This window comes from Salmo salar, chromosome 15 (assembly GCF_965601325.2).
Source record: "Salmo salar chromosome 15, fSalSal1, whole genome shotgun sequence".
Taxonomy (NCBI): domain Eukaryota; kingdom Metazoa; phylum Chordata; class Actinopteri; order Salmoniformes; family Salmonidae; genus Salmo; species Salmo salar.
The window spans coordinates 56243769-56263754 of NC_138305.1; the positions used below are offsets into that span (position 1 = coordinate 56243769).

A 19986-nucleotide genomic window follows, 5' to 3' on the forward strand; every position below is an offset into this window, starting at 1 on the left:
CATGGTGACATGTTTTTGTTGATTTGACGCTGAATTCCCGATAGTTGACAAATATACCAATTATAAATTAAAACTAGACGTTGAACTGACGTCTGTGACCAGTGGGATGCTATTAAACGAAATCGAGTAACAATTTTCACCATATGTAAACATTGACGTTGCAGCGCTGTAAATTACAGGCCACCTCTTTGTGGAAGTTGAGACATCAACCAGCTGCCAGAAGATGGCCCCCTTGCCTCTGCTGTACAATAAAATGAGATATTTCGCAATGAGTTTTAGACGAAGGCAGAAAATGCCCGGATTAGATCATAAACAACCATTGATCCGCAGCGATGGTGACACTCAAGGTTGTATATCAAGTGCATTTTAGAACATCGTGTTCAGAATAAAAGGGTTATGGATTGAGCTGGATGACCGTTCAGCTGATTGACAACCACGAACCTTTCTTTGCCTACAGCGGGACAGTATCTTCCATGTGTGAGTATGGATACATCCGCGTGATGATGGGTACCGCCGTTTTTACTTACGGTTACCGTCTTCGAATGCGGTTATGATGAGAATTTGTACGTGTATAGCTATCGCCTAAATATCGCATGAACGGATTCTTGATTTCGCTTCGTTTATTCAATAGAAAAGGATGAAATAGTTGCTCTTCATTGCTGAATAGTCAACATGAAATTGGCGTAAGAAAATGTATACTGTGAATTGCAACATTGTAGCGCATGTAGCCGGTTTATTACTGTGTAAACTGCGTTGATAGTGTGCTACGGTATTCCAATGAATTGAATCAACATGAAATGTTTGTTTGGCTTGGACTCACTTGAGTGCCGCTGCTTGGATAGGCACCAGGGAGCATCAGCTGCAGCATACATTCTTCACTATTGGTTCGCAACATAAGTAAATGCAATGAGATGTAAACGTTTATAAAATAACAATACACATGGCCATACGAAGGAGATCAAAGTATACTTATAAGTCCAAACATGCTACTCTATACTAAAAAGGTTAATTATTCTGGTAAGAAATTGTACCTAAACACGCTTCAGCCCAGTTTGAACAAAAAGGGAATCAGGTGCTCGACTGAGGGACTTCAAAACCCAAAAGACAGACAGACACCCTTTGAAGTGTCCTGGGGTATGTTTTTTTTTAGGTTCATTCTGCTACCAGTGTATAACTATAGTTTATCAGTTACTGGTTGGAGGATGCAAACATGGATGATTTTTCAAAATCTGTGTGTTTTGTCACCTTCAATCTATGTAAGAGCTATGAGTCATGCGCACAGTGGGGTGTTACATGAGAGGGTAAAGGCCAGTACTACACATTAGACACGATGCATATGAGTCACACTCCTCCTTCTAGTTCTATGTTCTAAACCCCCTCACATCCACATGACTGTGAACATGGCACCTCTTGACATGTTCCTGAACCCCCACTCTGTGCATTCCATCCATACGCTCTGGTCATCCATTTACGCTTAAATGTAGGCTAGGTCTTATGATGTGGAGGTTGTGTTTATTTAAATTTTTTTAAATGAAGGCATACAGTGCATACAGTTTTCAACCATTTTCATCCCCCCCAAAATTTGAATAAGCAAAGGCTTTGATTTTGAAGTTGTATTTGTCACATGCACAGTGAAATGCTTAACATGATTTCTGGTCAAACAGATGGAAAAGAGGTCTTAGAAAACATCTAGCAAAAAAAATGGGTATTCAAAATGCATCAAACACAATAATGTTGAAGTAACATTTATATTTTGTTTTGCAGAAATGATTTGCCTTCTGTAAGTTTAAGAAATATTGCCTAATGTCTTGTCATTCTCTTACCAAAACCACTTTAAGATATTTTTTTTATACGGAGGGTGGATAATGAAAGATCAAGTAAAAGTGACCTATCAATTACTGATAATGTTTTTACTGCTAACAATTTGGTTTGTGATTCATTTAAGTGATTAAAACGTGTCTTTCTGTTACCAAATCGGTAACAGAATTACCAATAAACCTGTAAGTTAATGACTGCAACTGAATTGCTTACGATGGGAATTCATAGTAGTCACAAAACATAGTCGGGTCACCTGCTACTGTCTTCCCTTCCACTGTTATGTTCAGCTCAATGTTTTATTCATCTTTCTGTTGTGTGGTGGTCAAAGGAAGAGTATGAAACCGTTGAAAGTAGTTGAAATTTGGTCAGTCCAAATTGGAACCAATCATAGACATTTGATTCACAAGTTTGTACAGTAGAGCACAGGACAGTACAGCAAATAAAAGTAGAGTGTACAAAACATTAAGAACACCTGCTCTTTTCATGACATAGACTGACCAGTTGAATCCAGGTGAAAGTTATGATCCCTTATTGATGTCACTTAAATCCACTCCAATCAAGGGGAGGAGACAGGTTAAAGAAGGATTTTTCAGCCTGGGCAGAATTGAGACATGGATTGTGTATGTCTGCCATTCAGGGTGAATGGGGAAGACAAAAGATTTAAGTGCCTTTGAACAGGGTATGGTAGTAGGTGCCAGATGCACCGGTTTGAGAGCGTCAAGAACTGCAACGCAGCTCAATTTTTAACGCTGAACCGTTTCCTGTGTGTATAAAAAATTGTCCACCACCCAAAGGACATCCATCCATTGGAGTCAACATGGGCCAGCATCCTTGTGGAATGCTTTTCGACACCTTGTAGAATCCATGCCCCTCAATATTAGCAAAGTGTTCCTAATGTTTGGAATACTCAGTGTAGGTCAGTACAATACAGTACAGTACTGTAGAATTTAGTACAGTACAGTAGAGCACACTAGAATAAAGTACAGTATGCTTTACTTATTTGTAGTGTACTGTACTAAACTATACTCTGCTGTCCTGTACTGTAGTGTACTCTACTATGATGTCCAAACTTGTGAAACATAGACGTCTGTGATTGGTACAGATTTGGTGCAGTCTGGACAAACCAAATGTGGTCTTGTTTGGGGGGCGGAGCTCATTAGAATAATAACCGGTGTGTAGAATAATACCCAAACATGCAAAGGAGGATATTACATTTTTCTACCTTTGTTTACCTATACATCACCATGAAGAGAATAACATAATTATGCATTTCTGTATAGTACAGAACAGGGACCCATGATGTCATTCTGTTACCATCATTCTACTGGGTGTTAATCCACTTCACTTACTGTAGTTAAATAACCAAAAGAGAGTCAAATCATTTTTTATTTTTTGAGAGAGTCAAATCATAGCTGACACCCCATTCTTTCTGCAGACATCTTTGAATCATAATTCAGAGTAGATATTTAAGAGTTTTTGGAAAATGTGGTTACATAAAAAAGGGAGGGAGATTTTACCATCATTCTGATACAAAACTTTACTGCACTATTCTTTGAGCAAATGTGTTTTTGTAAAATGTTCTGTGGAAATTGTTAAAACTAGTCCTTGTGCATAGTGTTGTATGATTTGTTTAACTTTGCAATCAATTGCTTCTGGCCTCATTCTGTTACTGTGGAATTGCCCATACATTACTGTGGAATTTGGCATATACACAGTGCATTCGGAAAGTATTCAAATCCCCTTGACTTTTTCAACATTTTGTTACGTTACAGCCTTACTCTAAAATTCCTTAAATGTTTTTTCCCCCCTCATCAATCTACACACAATACACCATAATGACAAAGAAAAAACGTTTTTTTTCTGTAAAACATATTTACATAATATTTACATAGGTGTTCAGACCCTTTACTCTGTACTTTATTGAAGCACCTTTGGCAGCGATTACAGCTTCGAGTCTTCTTGGGTATAACGCTACAAGCTTGGCACACCTGTATTTGGGGAGTTTCTCCCATTCTTCTCTGCAGATCCTCTTAAGCTTTGTCAGGTTGGATGGGGAGCGTCACTGCACAGCTATTTTCAGGTCTCTCCAGAGATGTTAGATCAGGTTCAAGTCCAGGCTCTGGCTGGGCTACTCAAGGACATTCAGAGACTTGTCCCGAAGCCATTCCTGCATTGTCTTGGCTGTGTACTTAGGGTCGTTGTCCTGTTGGAAGGTGAACCTTCGCCCCAGTCTGAAGTCCTGAGCGCTCTGGAGCAGGTTTTCATCAAGGATCTCTCAGTACTTTGCGCCATTCATCTTTCCCTTGATCCTAACTAGTCTCCCAGTCCCTGCCACTGAAAAACATCCCCACAGCATGAAGCTGCTACCACCATGCTTCACCGTAGGGATGGTGCCAGGTTTCCTCCAGACGTGACGCTTGGCATTCAGGCCAAAGAGTTCAATCTTGGCTTCATCAGACTAGAGAATCTTGTTTCTCATGGTCTGAGAGTCCTTTAGGTACCTTTAAGCAAACTCCAAGCGGGCTGTCATGTGCCTTTTACTTGAGGAGTGGCTTCTGTCTGGCCACTCTACCATAAAGGCCTGATTGGTGGAGTGCTGCAGAGATGGTTGTCCTTCTGCAATGTTCTCCCATCTCCACAGAGGAACTCTGAAGCTCTGTCAGAGTGACTATTGGGTTCTTGGTAAACTCCCTGACCAAGGCCCTTCTTTCCCGATTGCTCAGTTTGGCCGGGCGGCCAGCTCTAGGAAGGCCACTGTGTTCTTGGTGACCTTCAATGCTGCAGACATTTTTTGGTACCCTTCCCCAGATCTGTGCCTCGACACAATCCTGTCTCGGAGCTCTATAGACAATTCCTTCAACCTCATGGCTTGGTTTTTGCGCTGACATGCACTGACATGCACTGTGGGACCTTTCCAAATTGACCAGAGGTGGACTCTAATCAAGTTGTAGAAACATCTCAAGGATGATCAATGGAAACAGGATGCACCTGAGCTCAATTTTGAGTCTCATAGCAAAGGGTCTGAATACTTATCTCAAAAAGCTATTTCAGATTTTTTTTTCTTTTAGAAATTTGCAAAAAAATTTAAAAAACTGTTTTTGCTTAATCATTGTGTGTAGATTAATGAGGTTTTAAAAAAAAATGTATTATCCATTTTAGAATAAGGCTGTAACGTAACAAAATGTGGAAAAGGGGAAGGGGTCTGAATACTTTCCGAATGCACTGTACATCTCTCTCTCTCTCTCTCTCTCTCGCTGTGTGCAGCCCCATGTGCTGATGATGTAACATGGCCATTATGGTTTCTAATAGACAAATATGTTATTTTAAGTTTCTCAAAATCAGCCTGGCTGATGTAACAGCTTCTCTGTGCCTGAAGGCAAGTCCTGGTTGTAACACAAAGAGTTCTCTCTGAAAAGATTAACTCAGCAAAAATAACTAGCATTTCACTCCCACTCTTCTGCACATTCAGTTTCCTCACTAACTCAAGGCGTATCTCTAGCTGAGAATGACACGCTGATGCTAACACTATAAAATCTGTTTAAATCCAACAGGGTATTGAAGAGGAGAGGAAAAAGCTTCTTGGTGACCTGCTAGAGGGATTTCAAGGACCAGGAAGAGCCCCAAACAACTCCAAATAAGGAGACCAGAACACAGGGAGACCATAAAAACAAGGAGATTGAGTTGGAATAATAGACTATATATCTACACTGATGACACAACCTTCTACTTATATTCTTCCAACTCCAACAAGCTGGAAAACGTAGAACATTGGATCCCACATTTTATTTCGCCAACCTAAAGATTTTTAGAGTTTTCTGTGACCCATAGAGTAGCCTAAACCAAATCCATGTTTCTAGACAGAATCCAATCCTAGTAAGTGGCAACCCTAAAGCAGCCAGCCACTTCCCTCCTGTGGGCCCGACCCACCTCTTGGGAACCAGTGAGTTGGTGGAGAACAACATTGTGAGGGAGAGGATGGGCAACAAGAGCACCAGCCCCCCTAGAGACCCAGACACTGAGACGACTCAGAGAGAGGAAGCAAACAACACGGAGGCTGCCTCAGGTGCCTACAGCACTCATCACACAGTACAGATCTCATACAGTAGTTTAAGTGGTGCGCGGGTCAGCTGTTTTTTTCTCGCGCACCTGCCCGCAATTGCTAATAACCCTTTTGCAACCGCCTGACTATATGTGATAAAGTGAAAATATGAGGTCTGCACCCAACCCTAACCCGCAACTATAGAAAATGCGTTAGGCGACAGTCAAAGACAGCGTCATTATTTTTTTGACAGGGGGTGCATGATTTTTATTCTTGTTGCCAGATACGTTTCTGCATATAATTTCCGACATTTTGGTTGGCTATTTGTTAGTCAACTTGTCTATAATTAGATACATGTAGCTTCTCGTATGTCATTATATGTTGCCCTAAAATACTAAGTATACCCTTGCTCAACTTTTAGGGACTGGGGAGAAAATACAATAATGCAACAAAAAAAAAAAAACGAATGGGAAAGATTTTCTGTCCAAAATGTCCAAATGACATCAGTTTGACCTGTTGTAAGGAAAAAGAAAGCTGTGAAAACGACGCAACGCGTTTCTGATAAATGTAAGTTCTGAAAATATTTCAGTTCGGCTTCGATGCATATTATATGTGGTTGAAATATTATCAGCTTTTCTAATGAAGACAGAACCAATATACTGTATCTAACTGAGCATTGCATTCCCTCAAGATGCAGAAGTAAATAAATCATATTTCTCCACTCCTGTTCCTAAATCCAGAATTTGCCAACATTTGGTGTATAGTTTTACTGCAAGAAATGCTTAATTCTGCAGGATTTATTAGGAAGGCTATATGAGAGGTTGTAGACCTACAGTCAGTGTCCAGATATCAGTTTCCATTTAACCCATCTAAACAGTTGGCTACAGTTTCCTTGACATGCCTATTTGAAGTCCCGTTCTGTGACTGTCGAATTTGTAAAGCGTCTCGCAATCAACACACACAACACTGCTATCATTCTCTTTTACCACTTCACCAAATATTTTCCAAACATTGCTTTTATGGCCCTTCCTTCTCTTTCATTTCAACTATCATTTCGCAGCTTTTGTCTTGTTGAATTAAACTTCGACAATGTCCTTTTTGCCTCGGTGGATTTACGTTAACCTTTTCTGCCCGCTCTCAAAAGCATTATTTGGCGATTGGTTGTGTAAACTATTTGGCGCGTAGGCTACAGTTAAGCCCTAAAGTTTAGGCTTTTACACTAATACCAGATAGCCTAAAATAATGAAAGAAAACCCTGTGTAGCCTATAGATATAAATTGCACAATAATTATACATTTATGGATTTTTTTGAAGGTATTGTTTCTCTTTATTCAACCCGCAGGCCACCCACCCGCCCTTCAGCCACACAATATTTAATGACCCTAAACCTGCTATCCGCGGGGACTGCTGGTTATGAGTCAACCCGTGCATCACTAGTGTACTTAATACATATTTACTGTGGAGTAGATTTGCATGTCACCTACCTCAAGCTGTTTCAAAAGACAAGTACTCTCTATGGCTGCCATGATAAGACCTTAAGAGTAGCCTTAAAATATAAAATCAAACATGCCTATTCATCAACTGTCTATTACACTTGACATTGTGTGTTTTCAGGAAGTGGCCCCCCAGGCCCCAGCCCTGACCTGCTAGCCTCACTACAGTCTTTGGGAGAACACAGTGACCACACACTGCTGCCACAGTCTCTACACCAGGTGTGTGTTTTCACCTTCACCAGCACAAATCCTCTGTGTTCTTTTCCTCTGTGGTTTGGTCCTGTGGGTTGTACTCTGTTTTGCACAGTAAATCTCATCCTCATCTGTCACATGTGTTTTGCCACTGAAACATCTTGCTTTTCCCTTGTGTCTTCTTTTCATTTGTAGGGAGAGTAAATCAAGCTTTAAGATGTAACCATGATTACAATGATCATGTACTGTAGTCTATACACTTGTTATAATCCTATTCAGTAAGAACACTTGCTTTGGCCCTCAATGTACTGTAATAGCCTTGCAGTTGTTGTTTTATCTTTGCCAGTTCTGGTCATCATGGAACAAAGAGTCAGCTATGATTTACACGCCCCAAGAAAAAGACAGGCCCCACTGATACACTGAGGGTTGCGTCCCAAATGGCCCTCTGTATCCCAAATGGCATTCTATGTCCCAAATGGCACCCTATTCCCTACATATTGCACTACTTTTGGGCCCTGGTCAACAGTAGTGCTCTCAATAGGCAGGGAATTGGTTGCCAAATGGGACAGGCCTGATACACTGATACAGAAGAAAGGGTTGCTCTGTGATCAAACTGGTACAATCAGTGGAGCATTGGCAGAATAACTGGCCAAGAAGTACGCCAAGAGATTGCATTTCAGTTATGTGGACAAAATAGATGCCCATACATGGAGAATTAGAGCTGTACAACAACAACAACAACAAAAAATCATAAAATCCTGGTAAACAGGCATTGACATTTGAAGAGATTCAGTCTGCGTCTTGGGTTTGTGTTCGCTCTACACTGTGGAGTCTACAGAGAGTTGAGACAGGGACAGGAAGAGTTGTCTGACACAGTTGTTTGAGTTCTGTTGTGCGTCATGGTAGAAGTGAATCTGAGGTAAAACAGCTTGTTATTCACCACATTACATCTGAGTCCCAGCTTTTGCCATAGCTCTATCCTTCCAGACTACTATTTCATTAATTTATTTAATAATTCATTAATTTATTCTATACATGGACAGTGGAGTGAAGTTCAAAATGAACAATACAGTCATGTGTGCACATACTGGACTTGCTAAATGTACAGTAGTGTCACGTCCTGACCATAGTAAGTTGTTATTTTCTATGGTAGAGTAGGTCAGGGCGTGACAGGGGGTGTTTGTCTGTTTTTGTATTTCTATGTTCAGTTTCTAGTTTTGTATTTCTATGTTGGTGTTATTTGGGTTGATCTCCAATTGGAGGCAGCTGATCCTCGTTACCTCTAATTGGAGGTCATATTTAAGTTGATGTTTGTCCCACCTGTTTTTGTGGGTGATTATCTTTTGAGTAGTATGTTTTCCTCTCTGCGTCACGTTTTTTTTGTGTGTGTTTCAAGTATTTAATGTATTGCATTTAGTTTCACGGAATAAATATGTGGAACTACGAACACGCTGCATTTTGGTCCGATCCTTCAGACAGCCGTGACAAGTAGCCCTTATCCTGCTATCCAGTTAGCTAAACACTCATTCAAACAACTCAGTGAGAAGCAGGGTGCCATTTTCCTTTAATCAGTGTGAAACTGCAACAAACACAAAAGTACATGTTTTCAGTCACAGTAGTATAGAGCACAGAATGTCTTACACAATAACTGCACTGAATGTACAAAATAAGTCAAATATAAAATAAAGTTACTAGAATGCAACTGTATGCTTGATATTGCTAAGCTAGGTGTCCCTTTTGAGAAATAGTACTGAAGCTAACGCAAAGTAGCTAACAGCTAACTCAATTCTTAACCTTTTACAGAAACATAAATTATATGTGATAAACATTTTATCTTGTGCTAATAAACAATGTACTTACAGACATTGCGCCTTACAAATGTTTTGCCCGCAACAAAATGTCACTTAGGGCCCCCAAAAGGCAAGGGCCAGCTCTGACTGCATGTGTGGATGGGTATGATGGGTACGCAGACCCGCGAGCCACTGCAGCCCTGTTTTTTTGGGGGGGGCCCCGACCCCAATCAAAGTTGCCCATCCCTTCTCTAGAGTGACTTCATATAGTCTTTCAGAGCAACATGAAAGTGGTCTAAGCTTATCTCATGGCATGTTTCATCCTTGAAGTTAAAACTTGAGTCATATTCATGTTCATCAAGTGACTTAGCTTAGATACAAGATGTGTTGGAAGTCGCACTGTTTAGTGTCGGTAGCCATTAATAGCTGTTAGGATCAGTTCATTACCCAGCAGGAGGATATCTAGTCTGACAGTTCAGTTGGACAGCTGAAGCTGAAGGATGTAGAAGGCTTTATTGCTTTCTCTTAGTTAGAAACTGAATTGTTGTGGGGGTAAACCATTTCCTTCCATGCAATATCCAACAGTAAAATAATTGTTTTCTTTAGGATAAAACCTTTCTAGTTAAATTACATTAATTACTTTAAATGAATCTTTCAAGTTGATTTATTTTCAGGTAGGTTAAATAGAGGACCTGACATACTGTACTGATGTCTGATTCTGAGTAAGTGAGCTAAGTGATAGAATAAGAAAGTCAGTGTGTAATGATTTTTTTTCTCACTCTTTCTCTTAACAGATAGCAGAGGCCTACTCCCTGGAAGAGGAATGTATCCTTGCCATTACTTATTGCCAATATTTATTTCCACTCCGTCAGAGCTGAACAGCAGTTAAATAGCAGTGTTTTTATTTTGACGCTTCAGGGACTTTGGTGACTGATTTAGGATGACACTCTTGTTCATTTGAAAAAGGAAAGGGACATGCTATTTCTGCAGTGGTGGGGTAAGTGTTTCCATGTGTGCTGGGCAGAATATTCACTTTTAGTTTTTTAGTTTCTATAAGCGGGTTACAATTTCGTTACTATTTGGCTTGCTCTGTTGGTTCCTGGGTTGACTGGTTTTGGTAAATACTGGGTGTGGAAGTTGGGGGTTGTTGATGAGGGAAATATGTTCTAATGGTAGTAATCCAATTAATTCTCATTGAGATAAGAATCTCTTACACGAGAGATTTTGCCTAAGAAAGTAATACTTTGCGCACACACACACACACACACACACACACACACACACACACACACACACACACACACACACACACACACACACACACACACACAGAGAGTCAACTGCAGGAGAACATACCCTGGAATAGCTTTAAAATTCCAAGATTTATTTATAGCGTCATACATTTTCTGAATTCTTGGTTTTCGCACTCAAGCACCAGCTCACCAGCTCAACATCAGATGCTGTATATATTTGTCTGACGTTTGTTAGTGTGATCCTGTCTTTTGAATCCCAGAGTTGACAGCTTTAGGGATAGGTGTTATGGGCTCTTGTAGTGTCCTCTTTCCTTAATTGCTGATGGTTATAAGATCAGTGGGCAGTGCAGTTCCTGCAGTTGGAGAGGCTATATCATGAGCGCCTCCTGTCCAACCTCACTGCCCTGCAGGAAGACTGGGGTACTGCACTCTACTCTACACAACTGCTGTAGACTCACCTGAACACGACTGACAAAATATAACTCTGTTATTCTTTGAATTCCACAACATGTGTGTGTGTGTGTTCTGTGTGCTTCCAGAGAGCCGGTGTAAAAAGTGTAACAGAGCAGCGGAGAGCACCTCACCAGGTGAAACCAACAACATTGGACAGGAACACATAGAAATACTGAGCCAGATCTGCAGGACGCACCAGAGGTGAGATAGATACTGGTGGACCATAACATGGGTGCTGATCTAGCACAATTTTATACTATAACTATAACTGAGACTACATGCACAAAACATTGACTTAGACAATAACTTGTAGCAGTACTGCTCGCTGCAGTAGAAGGGAAAGCAAAGCATGTCTAGATAGTTTGTCACATTCTGTCACCACCCACAATATTACCGCTCCAGAGGGGGATCAGTAAACACTGTCTTCATTTAAATGCATATTTTCATTCGTGAATGCTTTATAATGAATGGTTTATTAGCTAGAGTCATTTGGTTGATATGTCAGATTATACCCTATGTTTGAACTTTGAACATAACATCCCACGCCAGTGGTTCTTGTCTAGACATGAACCACCCCTTAATTAAATAACACTCCTTTGATTATCAAATATTGCTCTTTACTTACTCTACTAAGCTATAGACTCAGATACGTTTTCATGCAAGTCACAGAACCCCACCCATGCCTCTTGGTATGTTAGTAGCTTGTGGCGGTTTGATGGAGATTGATTCAGCTGGATACCAGATGCTCAGTCACTGTAGTGGCCTCCGGTCATTCTAGCTTTACATTTATTAAATCAAATTGCTTCAAAACATCAGCTTAGCCAGTCAGACCTCTTCTCTCTCTCTCTCTCTCTCTTTATCGCTGTCGCTCTCTCTCTCCCTCTCTCGGTCTCTCTTTCTCTCGGTCTCTCCGTAATAGGCCAATGCTTAGTGTGGAAAAGGTAAGAAAATGCACTACACACCATCCTTTTGATGACGTTTCTTAGTCCATACCTTAAGAGAAGATTAGTGCGTTTGTGACATGAGCGACATTTATGACGAAGCTGGGTTTTTTTTCTAGAGCATGGCAGACACAGTGCTGAAAGACAACCACAACACCAAGGAGCAATGTGAGAGGAATGAGAGAGAAACATCACCATCCCACCATGGAAAAGGTCAACACAAAACCCACCATCAGATGAATCCCTAAATCAATATTATAGAATGGCCACTTAGCCTAGAGATGTGAAAAGGAAGGAGATGATATCATCCTCTTTGTTCACTGGAAAGCGCCAGAGTGCGGTTCGGGTTCTAATCAATAAGGGCTCATAATATGGAATCTGATACCAGATGATGCTCCCATACTGTCTCAGCTATAAGTGTGTGTGTGTCTGTGTCAGTATCTATAATAAGTGCTTATGGGCTCTATATGCTGAAGCCAGGTGATTAGTAGTAGGTCTAGTATTGTAAGCAACACTTGCTCTTGTCTCTGCAGTCAGAGGCAGCAACCCTGTAAGACAGGGTGAGGAGGATTTTGAGCAGACCACATCAACAGGAGCTGACTCTGCCATGGCTGAGAAGGAGGGAGGAGTGGAGGGGGGAGAGGGAGGAGTGGACGAGATGGAGGCGGAAGGGCAGGAGGTGGATGAAGAGGAGGTGTTTGAGGAGAGCCCAGAAGAGGAGGTGCAGGTGGTGGAGTGGCCAGCGGGGGTTCCCCAAGCCTCAGCCAAAGACCTGGTCAAACTTTCTCATGTGGAGGAGGTGAGAATCCACTGTGACTGAGGCGTAAACAGCCTCATGTTTATCTCTCTCTTCTCTCTTTCTCTCTGTCTTTTTTGTCTCTATCTTTCTCTCTCTCTCTCTCTCTCTCTCTCTCTCTCTCTCTGTTTATCTCTTGTGTGTCTAGCTCTCTCGATCGCTGTCTCTCTGTGAAGGGGTGAGTGTAGCTGGTGCATAGAAGTCAGGCGCAGGAGAGCAGAGATGAGTGGACAAAGCACTTTACTTAGGAAATCATTTGCACAGAACGCAACCGCGTCACAAAACAAATGCCCAACGAACAAGTGAGGCAGCACAAAGTACAAAAAACCCAAGTACAAAGTACTGGCTGCCACAAAGGACGGGTATAAAACAAAACCTGGCGCAAACCAGCCGGAAGCGTGCCAACCTCAACAATAAACAATTTCACACACAGACATGGGGGGAACAGAGGGTTAAATACACAACAAGTAATGAGGGAAATGTAAACCAGGTGTGTGGGAAAACAAGACAAAACAAATGGGAAATGAAAGGTGGATCGGCGATGGCTAGAAGACCGGTGACGTCGACGGCCGAACGCCGCCCGAACAAGGAGAGGAACCGACTTTTGGAATGAGATAGACTTCGACAGGCTCAAGGGAGCACAGGAATGTCTTGGCAAAGGAGCTGGGTCTGTAACTAGTGAATTGCCTGTGTGCTCGATACTTAATTCCATGTGCTGAGCCACACTACGGATGTGGCCATGGTTGGAAGGTTTGAGGACAGGACACAGAGTCTATGATGTCACTAAAGAGCCACAACAGATTTAGAACAAGTAGTTCACATGCAAATCCTGAAAAATAGGTCAGACATGGTTCAGACAATGACGTTTAGGAGGGCTTTGTTGAGCAATTATGGGCTTTCTTGAGCATGCCTGGCTAGTATTTGAACCCAATTTTGTCTAGTAGTGACTGCTGAAACCACACAAGTCAGACTAGACACTGGAGACAACCTAATATGATATACTAGCACTCTTGGGTTGACAATAGATCTGTTGACTGAGGCATTATCCTGTGTTGTTATTGATCTCTGCATATTGACCCCATATAACTGACCTACCTATATATTATAGACGTGGATGACACTGTCAGTGTTATAAATGACCTAATTTAAGTGCAATAGTGTATGACTCCGCTGAGCTGTGCATCATTGCAGTTTGTTGTGCAAACAAACACTTGTTTCACCTCCTAGATGCATTCTAAGGGTGTGTCTAAAATTGCTCCCTATTGCCTATGCGGTGCATTATTTTGGGGGCGATGGCCCCCACAATAGTATATGCACTGGTTGAAGGTCAATGTTAAATTCAAATCTCCCTACCGTCATATCTAAGCCAATATGACACAATGTCAATGCAAATTCGCAAATGAACTTGATTGGAGGTACACAACACACTCGCCTCCCATAATGATCCATCCAGCCGTTTTGGACTGAATACATTTGTAGGTGCAACAGTTTTAATTAAATAGATAATTTAGCGCCCTCACGTGCACATTTCCGTCCATTAAGAACCAACCATGTGCTACCTTTTTGAAGCATTTCTAACAATGCTAACATCTTTTCATCCGAATCTCAAAGTTCTAGAACCCGGACCAAAGCACTTGGGTTGCGCAGCAACAGTGCTAGTAGCTAGCTAACACCAGTTGGATGAGAGGCAAGCTACAAGCAAAGGAAGCTATATTTTGCTTTGGAAGGTTTTTCACATGGCTGAAGTCATCTTGTGTAAACTGTTGGCCTTGACACTTGTGTGAAATAAGCACAAATAAGATAGCGAACATCCTTGACTGCATAATTACCAGTTAGCTAGCCAACTAAAGTTTGCCAGTAACGTTAGCTAGCTACAAGCCAACAAGGCTGTAACTGTAATATTAGCTGTATGGATGGATCATGCATTCAGTGTATATTGTCAGCAACTCAGTATTGACAATAAACAGTGCATTCGGAAAGTATTCAGTCCCCTTGAATTTTTCCACATTTTGTTACGTTACAGCCTTATTCTAAAATGGATCTACACACAATACCCCATAATGATAAAGCAAAAACAGGTTTTTAGAAATATTTGCAAATATTTTTTGGGAAAATCCTGGAGATATCACATTTGCATAAGTATTCAGACTCAGTATTTTGTTGAAGCACCTTTGGCAGCTATTACAGCCTCGAGTCTTATTGGGAATGACACTACAAGTTTGGCACACCTGTATTTGGGAGTTTCTCCCATTCTTCTCTGCAGATCCTCTCAAGCTCTGTCAGGTTGGATAGAGAGTGTCGCTGCACAGCTATTTTCAGGTCTCTCCAGAGATGTTCCATCGAGTTCAAGTCCGTGCTCTGGCTGGGCCACTCAAGGACATTCAGAGACTTGTCCCGAAGCCAATCCTGCGTTGTCTTGGCTGTGTGCTTAGGGTCGTTGTCCTGTTGGAAGGTGAACCTTCGCCCCAGTCTGAGGTCCTGAGTGCTCTGGAGCAGGTTTTCATCAAGGATCTCTCTGTACTTTGCTCTGTTCATCTTTCCCTCAAACCTGACTAGTCTCCCAGTCCCTGCCACTGAAAAAACATCCCCACAGCATGATGCTGCCACCACCATGCTTCACATTAGGGATGGTGCCAGGTTTCCTCCAGACGTGATGCTTGGCATTCAGGCCAAAGAGTTCAATCTTGGTTTCATCAGACCAGAGAATCTTGTTTCTCATGGTCTGAGAGTCCTTTAGGTGCCCTTTGGCAAACTCCAAGCGGGCTGTCTTGTTTCTTTTACTGAGGAGTGGCCTTGACACTTTGACCCCATGGCTTAATTTTTGCTCTGACATGCACTGTCAACTGTGGGACCTTATATAGACAGGTGTGTGCCTTTCCAAATCATCATTGAAACAGGATGCACCTGAGCTCAATTTCGAGTCTCATAGCAAAGGGTCTGAATACTTATGTAAATAAGGTCTTTAAAAAAAAAATTGACATTAGAAGAAAAATAATGTTTTCGCTTTATCGTTATGGGGTATAGTGTGTAGACTGATGAGGAAAAAAGTGTATTTAATCCATTTTAGAGTAAAGCTGTAACGTAACAAAATGTGGATAAAGTCGTCAAGGGGTCTGAATACTTTCCGAATGCACTGTAGCTATCCCACATTCTTCCACAAACAATGCACAGCTAGCTAGCTAAGTAAAGTTCATAGTCAACTCCAAACTTTGGGAAACTGCCACGCTGCTAATGGATAATACATGCAATGGGCATTTCTCATTTAGCATTAACATTAGCTAACGTTACTCCATACACTCTAGACATTCTGTCTTGCTTAGCAATGTAGCTACATAACGTTACAGCCCTTACCTTATGCATTGATTCAGTACGCTCCCTCTGTCAATACAATTTTCTTCTTGTCATTATATCCAAATTTGCACACATGTTTTAGACCATTTTTTTAACCAAGCAAAATAAATAAATGTTCAATCATTACTGAGTGAATGAACAACAACAAAAGCTTCCTTTCATCACCAGACTGTCTATTTTAATAGTGTCAATATAATGTGTTCATGACAGGGTTTGTAGCGTAAGCGTTGATGTCACCGTTATGGAATCTGAAGGGTTTCCACTAGTTACCACAGCAACAAAGTCAAAATCTTTTCCATAAAATAAATATTAAAATATTCTAACTCATTTTCATTGGGAAGGCAGATAAAGCATTTTTATCAAAAGCAATCGCTTTTACTTGAGAACACAATCCTAGTAATTACTACCCTCTGGGGGTTCGATTAATCCCGCCTGGGCACCAATGTAGGCAGGTTTTGCATTGGCTGAAAGTTGATTGCATTCGATTTGGAACCAGGCTGCCTCCTGGACGTGAGCCAAGTGCCCTGTTGAAAGCCCACCACGAAGTTGGCTCAAAACAAAAGTGACCTATTTAAGCATGTGTAGTAATTACTAGGATTCTGTGTTTTCCCATGCGAAAGAGATTGCTTTTGTTAAAAATGCTTTATCTGCCTTCCCAATGAAAACTAGTTAGAAATTCAAACATTGATTTTATGGAAAAGAGATGTTTAATGTTTCTGGAAGATGCACCATGCTGCCTTGTTGACAAAATGACCGATCAGGGCAGATTACTGTTCGATTTGAGAAGGGCCCGGCTCCCTCCACGCTTTCGGGGGCGACAACGCCCTCCTCTTCTTCTGTGGGGTTTATCGGCTGTCGGCATCCAACGTTATGGTGCATTACCGCCACTTACTGTACTGGAGCGGTCCCACCTGTGTACCAGAGTCCTAGCTTAAAAATGTACCAATAGAAGTATAAAGAGAGGTTCCTGAACAACCCAAATTGTGGGCCGCAATTGCACCCTTCTCCGTCTTGCTACTACGGAGAAGAGTACAGTGGAGACTGGAGAGACCAACTCTACCAGGAATACACCATTACCCTCATCCTTCAGATGTGCTCCACCCCTATGGTACATCCCAGGAACACACTGCTTAATGTTCCCTGAAATGTGTACGCCAGCTGATTGACGGAGCGCCGAGCCCCTCTATGCACTTCTTTATTTTCTGGTTCCACTGGAACATCCAGCTCCTCCGCTATTTTAGAAGTTTTGAATCCTAAGCAACCTGCATACACATTGTTTGAAGTACAATAGACCAGCATAGCAACTGTAGTAGGTCAAAGCTGTGTGCTGGAATACCTTGGTAGAGCATGGATGGAGTAGGCATTGTGGTGCTGATGTGAATTTCCTTTATTTTTTTGGCTTCAGAACAATGCTTACTTCTGACTTAAAACATATTTTTTTGTTTTTAATTACACAAGGCTCTGGTCAAAAGTAGTGTACTGTATAGAGAAAGAAATGTTTAAGCTATTCACTGCACACTGTTTCTAATTCTCACTTATCCACATCACTCTGTTCCCCTGCAGAGCTCCTCACCAGATGGCCTGGTGTCCATTCTGAAAAGGAGGAGGGCGTCGTTAGATGGCCTGCCCCCAGAGGGTCCCGATGCAGCCAAACAGAACTCCAAACGCAAGGTGCGCTTCAGCGAGCCAGAGGATGGCATGGAACCAGGTATGGATCAGCCTGATAACAACCTCTCTCTCTCTCACATACATACATACATACATACATACATACATACATACATACATACATACATACATACATACATACATACATACACTCTATACATAAGTTCTTATACTGTGTCTTCAATAAAGACACAATAAGATAGTAGTAACATATTAATAAGTATGTATTTTTTTTATCTGTGCAGACGAGGTGGGTGGAGACTCTTGTTTGATCCTGCTGTTGTTGTGCTTAGTAACCGTGGTGATCAGTCTGGGCGGGACTGCTCTGTACTGCACCCTAGTGGACACCTACAGTAGTATCTGCACCGACTTCTCTCACAACGTGGACTTTTACGTGGTCCAAGTACGTCACTTCCTGGACGGGCTCAGACACTGGCTGTCCATACGCTCATAGTCCGCACAGTCTACTGGAGCAGTAAGGACATACAGTCGCCTGCTGCAGCACAATATGGACTCATACAGAAGCCCACCTACTGCTACAGTCTAGGGACTCTTATGAAACCCTAGGAGGAAGACAAGCAAGAATATACTGTAAGACTGGTAACACTACTGGTTGGAGAGAATGATTTAGGTGAAGTCAGACACTGGCTCCCCATACTGTCCAAGCCAGGGAATAGATTCATACTGTATGAACTGCTCTGAGACTGAGACAAGAGGGAGCACTTGACCCTAGTCCCAGTATGAATTAGAGAAGGTCATTGAAGTTCTGGGGTAGGGTCTGAAATAGAGACTGAACGGGCTTGTGAGCATTGATCTAACAGGAGGCACAGGTGCAGACATTTCATATGCAGACCAAACTGTTTCCGGAACACTGCCTCCTCTTGTTTTTGACCAGAAGTTTTTAACCTCAAGATGGACACAGCACAAAAGAGCCCCCAAAAACATGCAAAGGAACAAAACATAGCATTGTAAAATATATTATAGTTGGATTTTTTATCAAAAATATGTTTATCTGAATTTGAAAGCCTCATGGTAAAATTTGGGGTACAGTATGCAAATAAAAAAATACATTTTGGGGATTGAAAGGACACTTTTTTATTATCAACGTTTCTGTGTTTTTCATGACAAGTCTTCTCGACTCCTTGACTTGTCAAATGTAGCCTACATGTTGTACATTTTACAGCTGTTTTTGTACATGGAGACATGGGTTTAGAATTACTCTTACATTCCTCTGAAGGTACGCAAGGTTGTTGACCACTGCAAATGAAAGTCATTTGGGACGAATGGCTCTCTGGAATTGGCACATTGTTAAGTCATTTGTTGAAAACAGAGTAATATCAATACAAATATGCATGAAAGATACTGTATGTATGGCTCTTGGTATGACAATATGAACAAAGTTTAATGTTCATACAGCAATGCATTTTAATGTAGTCATGATATTTAGTACTGTACTGATTACTCCAATATTTCAGGCACTTATGTTAACTTTTTTGTGCTGGTCAATATTGTTATGTACTGTAACCATACATTTGTCTTTTATTCTATGAGTCTATTTTAATGTATTCAATACAAATCCATTTCCTTGCCTTGGTGAATAAACTTTGTTTGCTTTTATCTACTGTATGTCCACGCTGGTCTCATAGACTAGACGTAACATAGTAAACAAAAATCCGGGACACTCAAATTAGTATAATATGTTACGTTCAGTATGGCTACTTAAGACATAAGTTTACTTAAGGCAAAAACGAAAGTGGAGAGGGAGGGTGGGCAACTCAAATGTCTAGCAACACAGGGAAGGTAACTCAAACATCTAGCAACCCAACGGTTGCATGTTCGAATCTCATCACGGATAACTTTAGCATTTTTAGCAACTTTGCAACTACTTACTACTTTTTTGCACACCCAGTAGAATTCCAGGTCCAGAGTTGGAGAACCCTGTTCTAAACCTAGTGCTTGGTTCTGTGAATGTGTTTGAAGGAAATCAGACAAAGTCACAGTTTGGCATTGGAATGTCCCTAATGACTTACTCTATGGGCATGATCTTCTATCCATTGTCTGACATTGGTGTCTGGTAAAAGTCATTTTTCCACCCATATGCTCTCCAAGAGTGCTATTCAATCTGTATTGCTGAAGCGTTACAGATTTGCGTGATAGAAATGCAAAGGTCATTTCATATTGAAGCGACATCT

General features: G+C 41.4%; 1 protein-coding gene across 1 annotated transcript; it reads left to right on the forward strand.

The window, feature by feature from the left end:
• Positions 1 to 215: 215 nt before the first annotated feature.
• On the forward strand, positions 216 to 19411 carry LOC106571597 (uncharacterized). The gene is made up of 11 exons (XM_014144848.3): positions 216 to 477; positions 5370 to 5881; positions 7472 to 7569; positions 10127 to 10157; positions 10919 to 11005; positions 11125 to 11239; positions 11958 to 11979; positions 12099 to 12192; positions 12513 to 12778; positions 17690 to 17834; positions 18040 to 19411. The coding sequence occupies exons 2-11, from the start codon at positions 5794 to 5796 to the stop codon at positions 18246 to 18248; spliced, it is 1155 nt and encodes a 384-aa protein (XP_014000323.1). The 5' UTR covers positions 216 to 477; positions 5370 to 5793; the 3' UTR covers positions 18249 to 19411.
• The last annotated feature ends 575 nt before the right edge of the window (positions 19412 to 19986 follow it).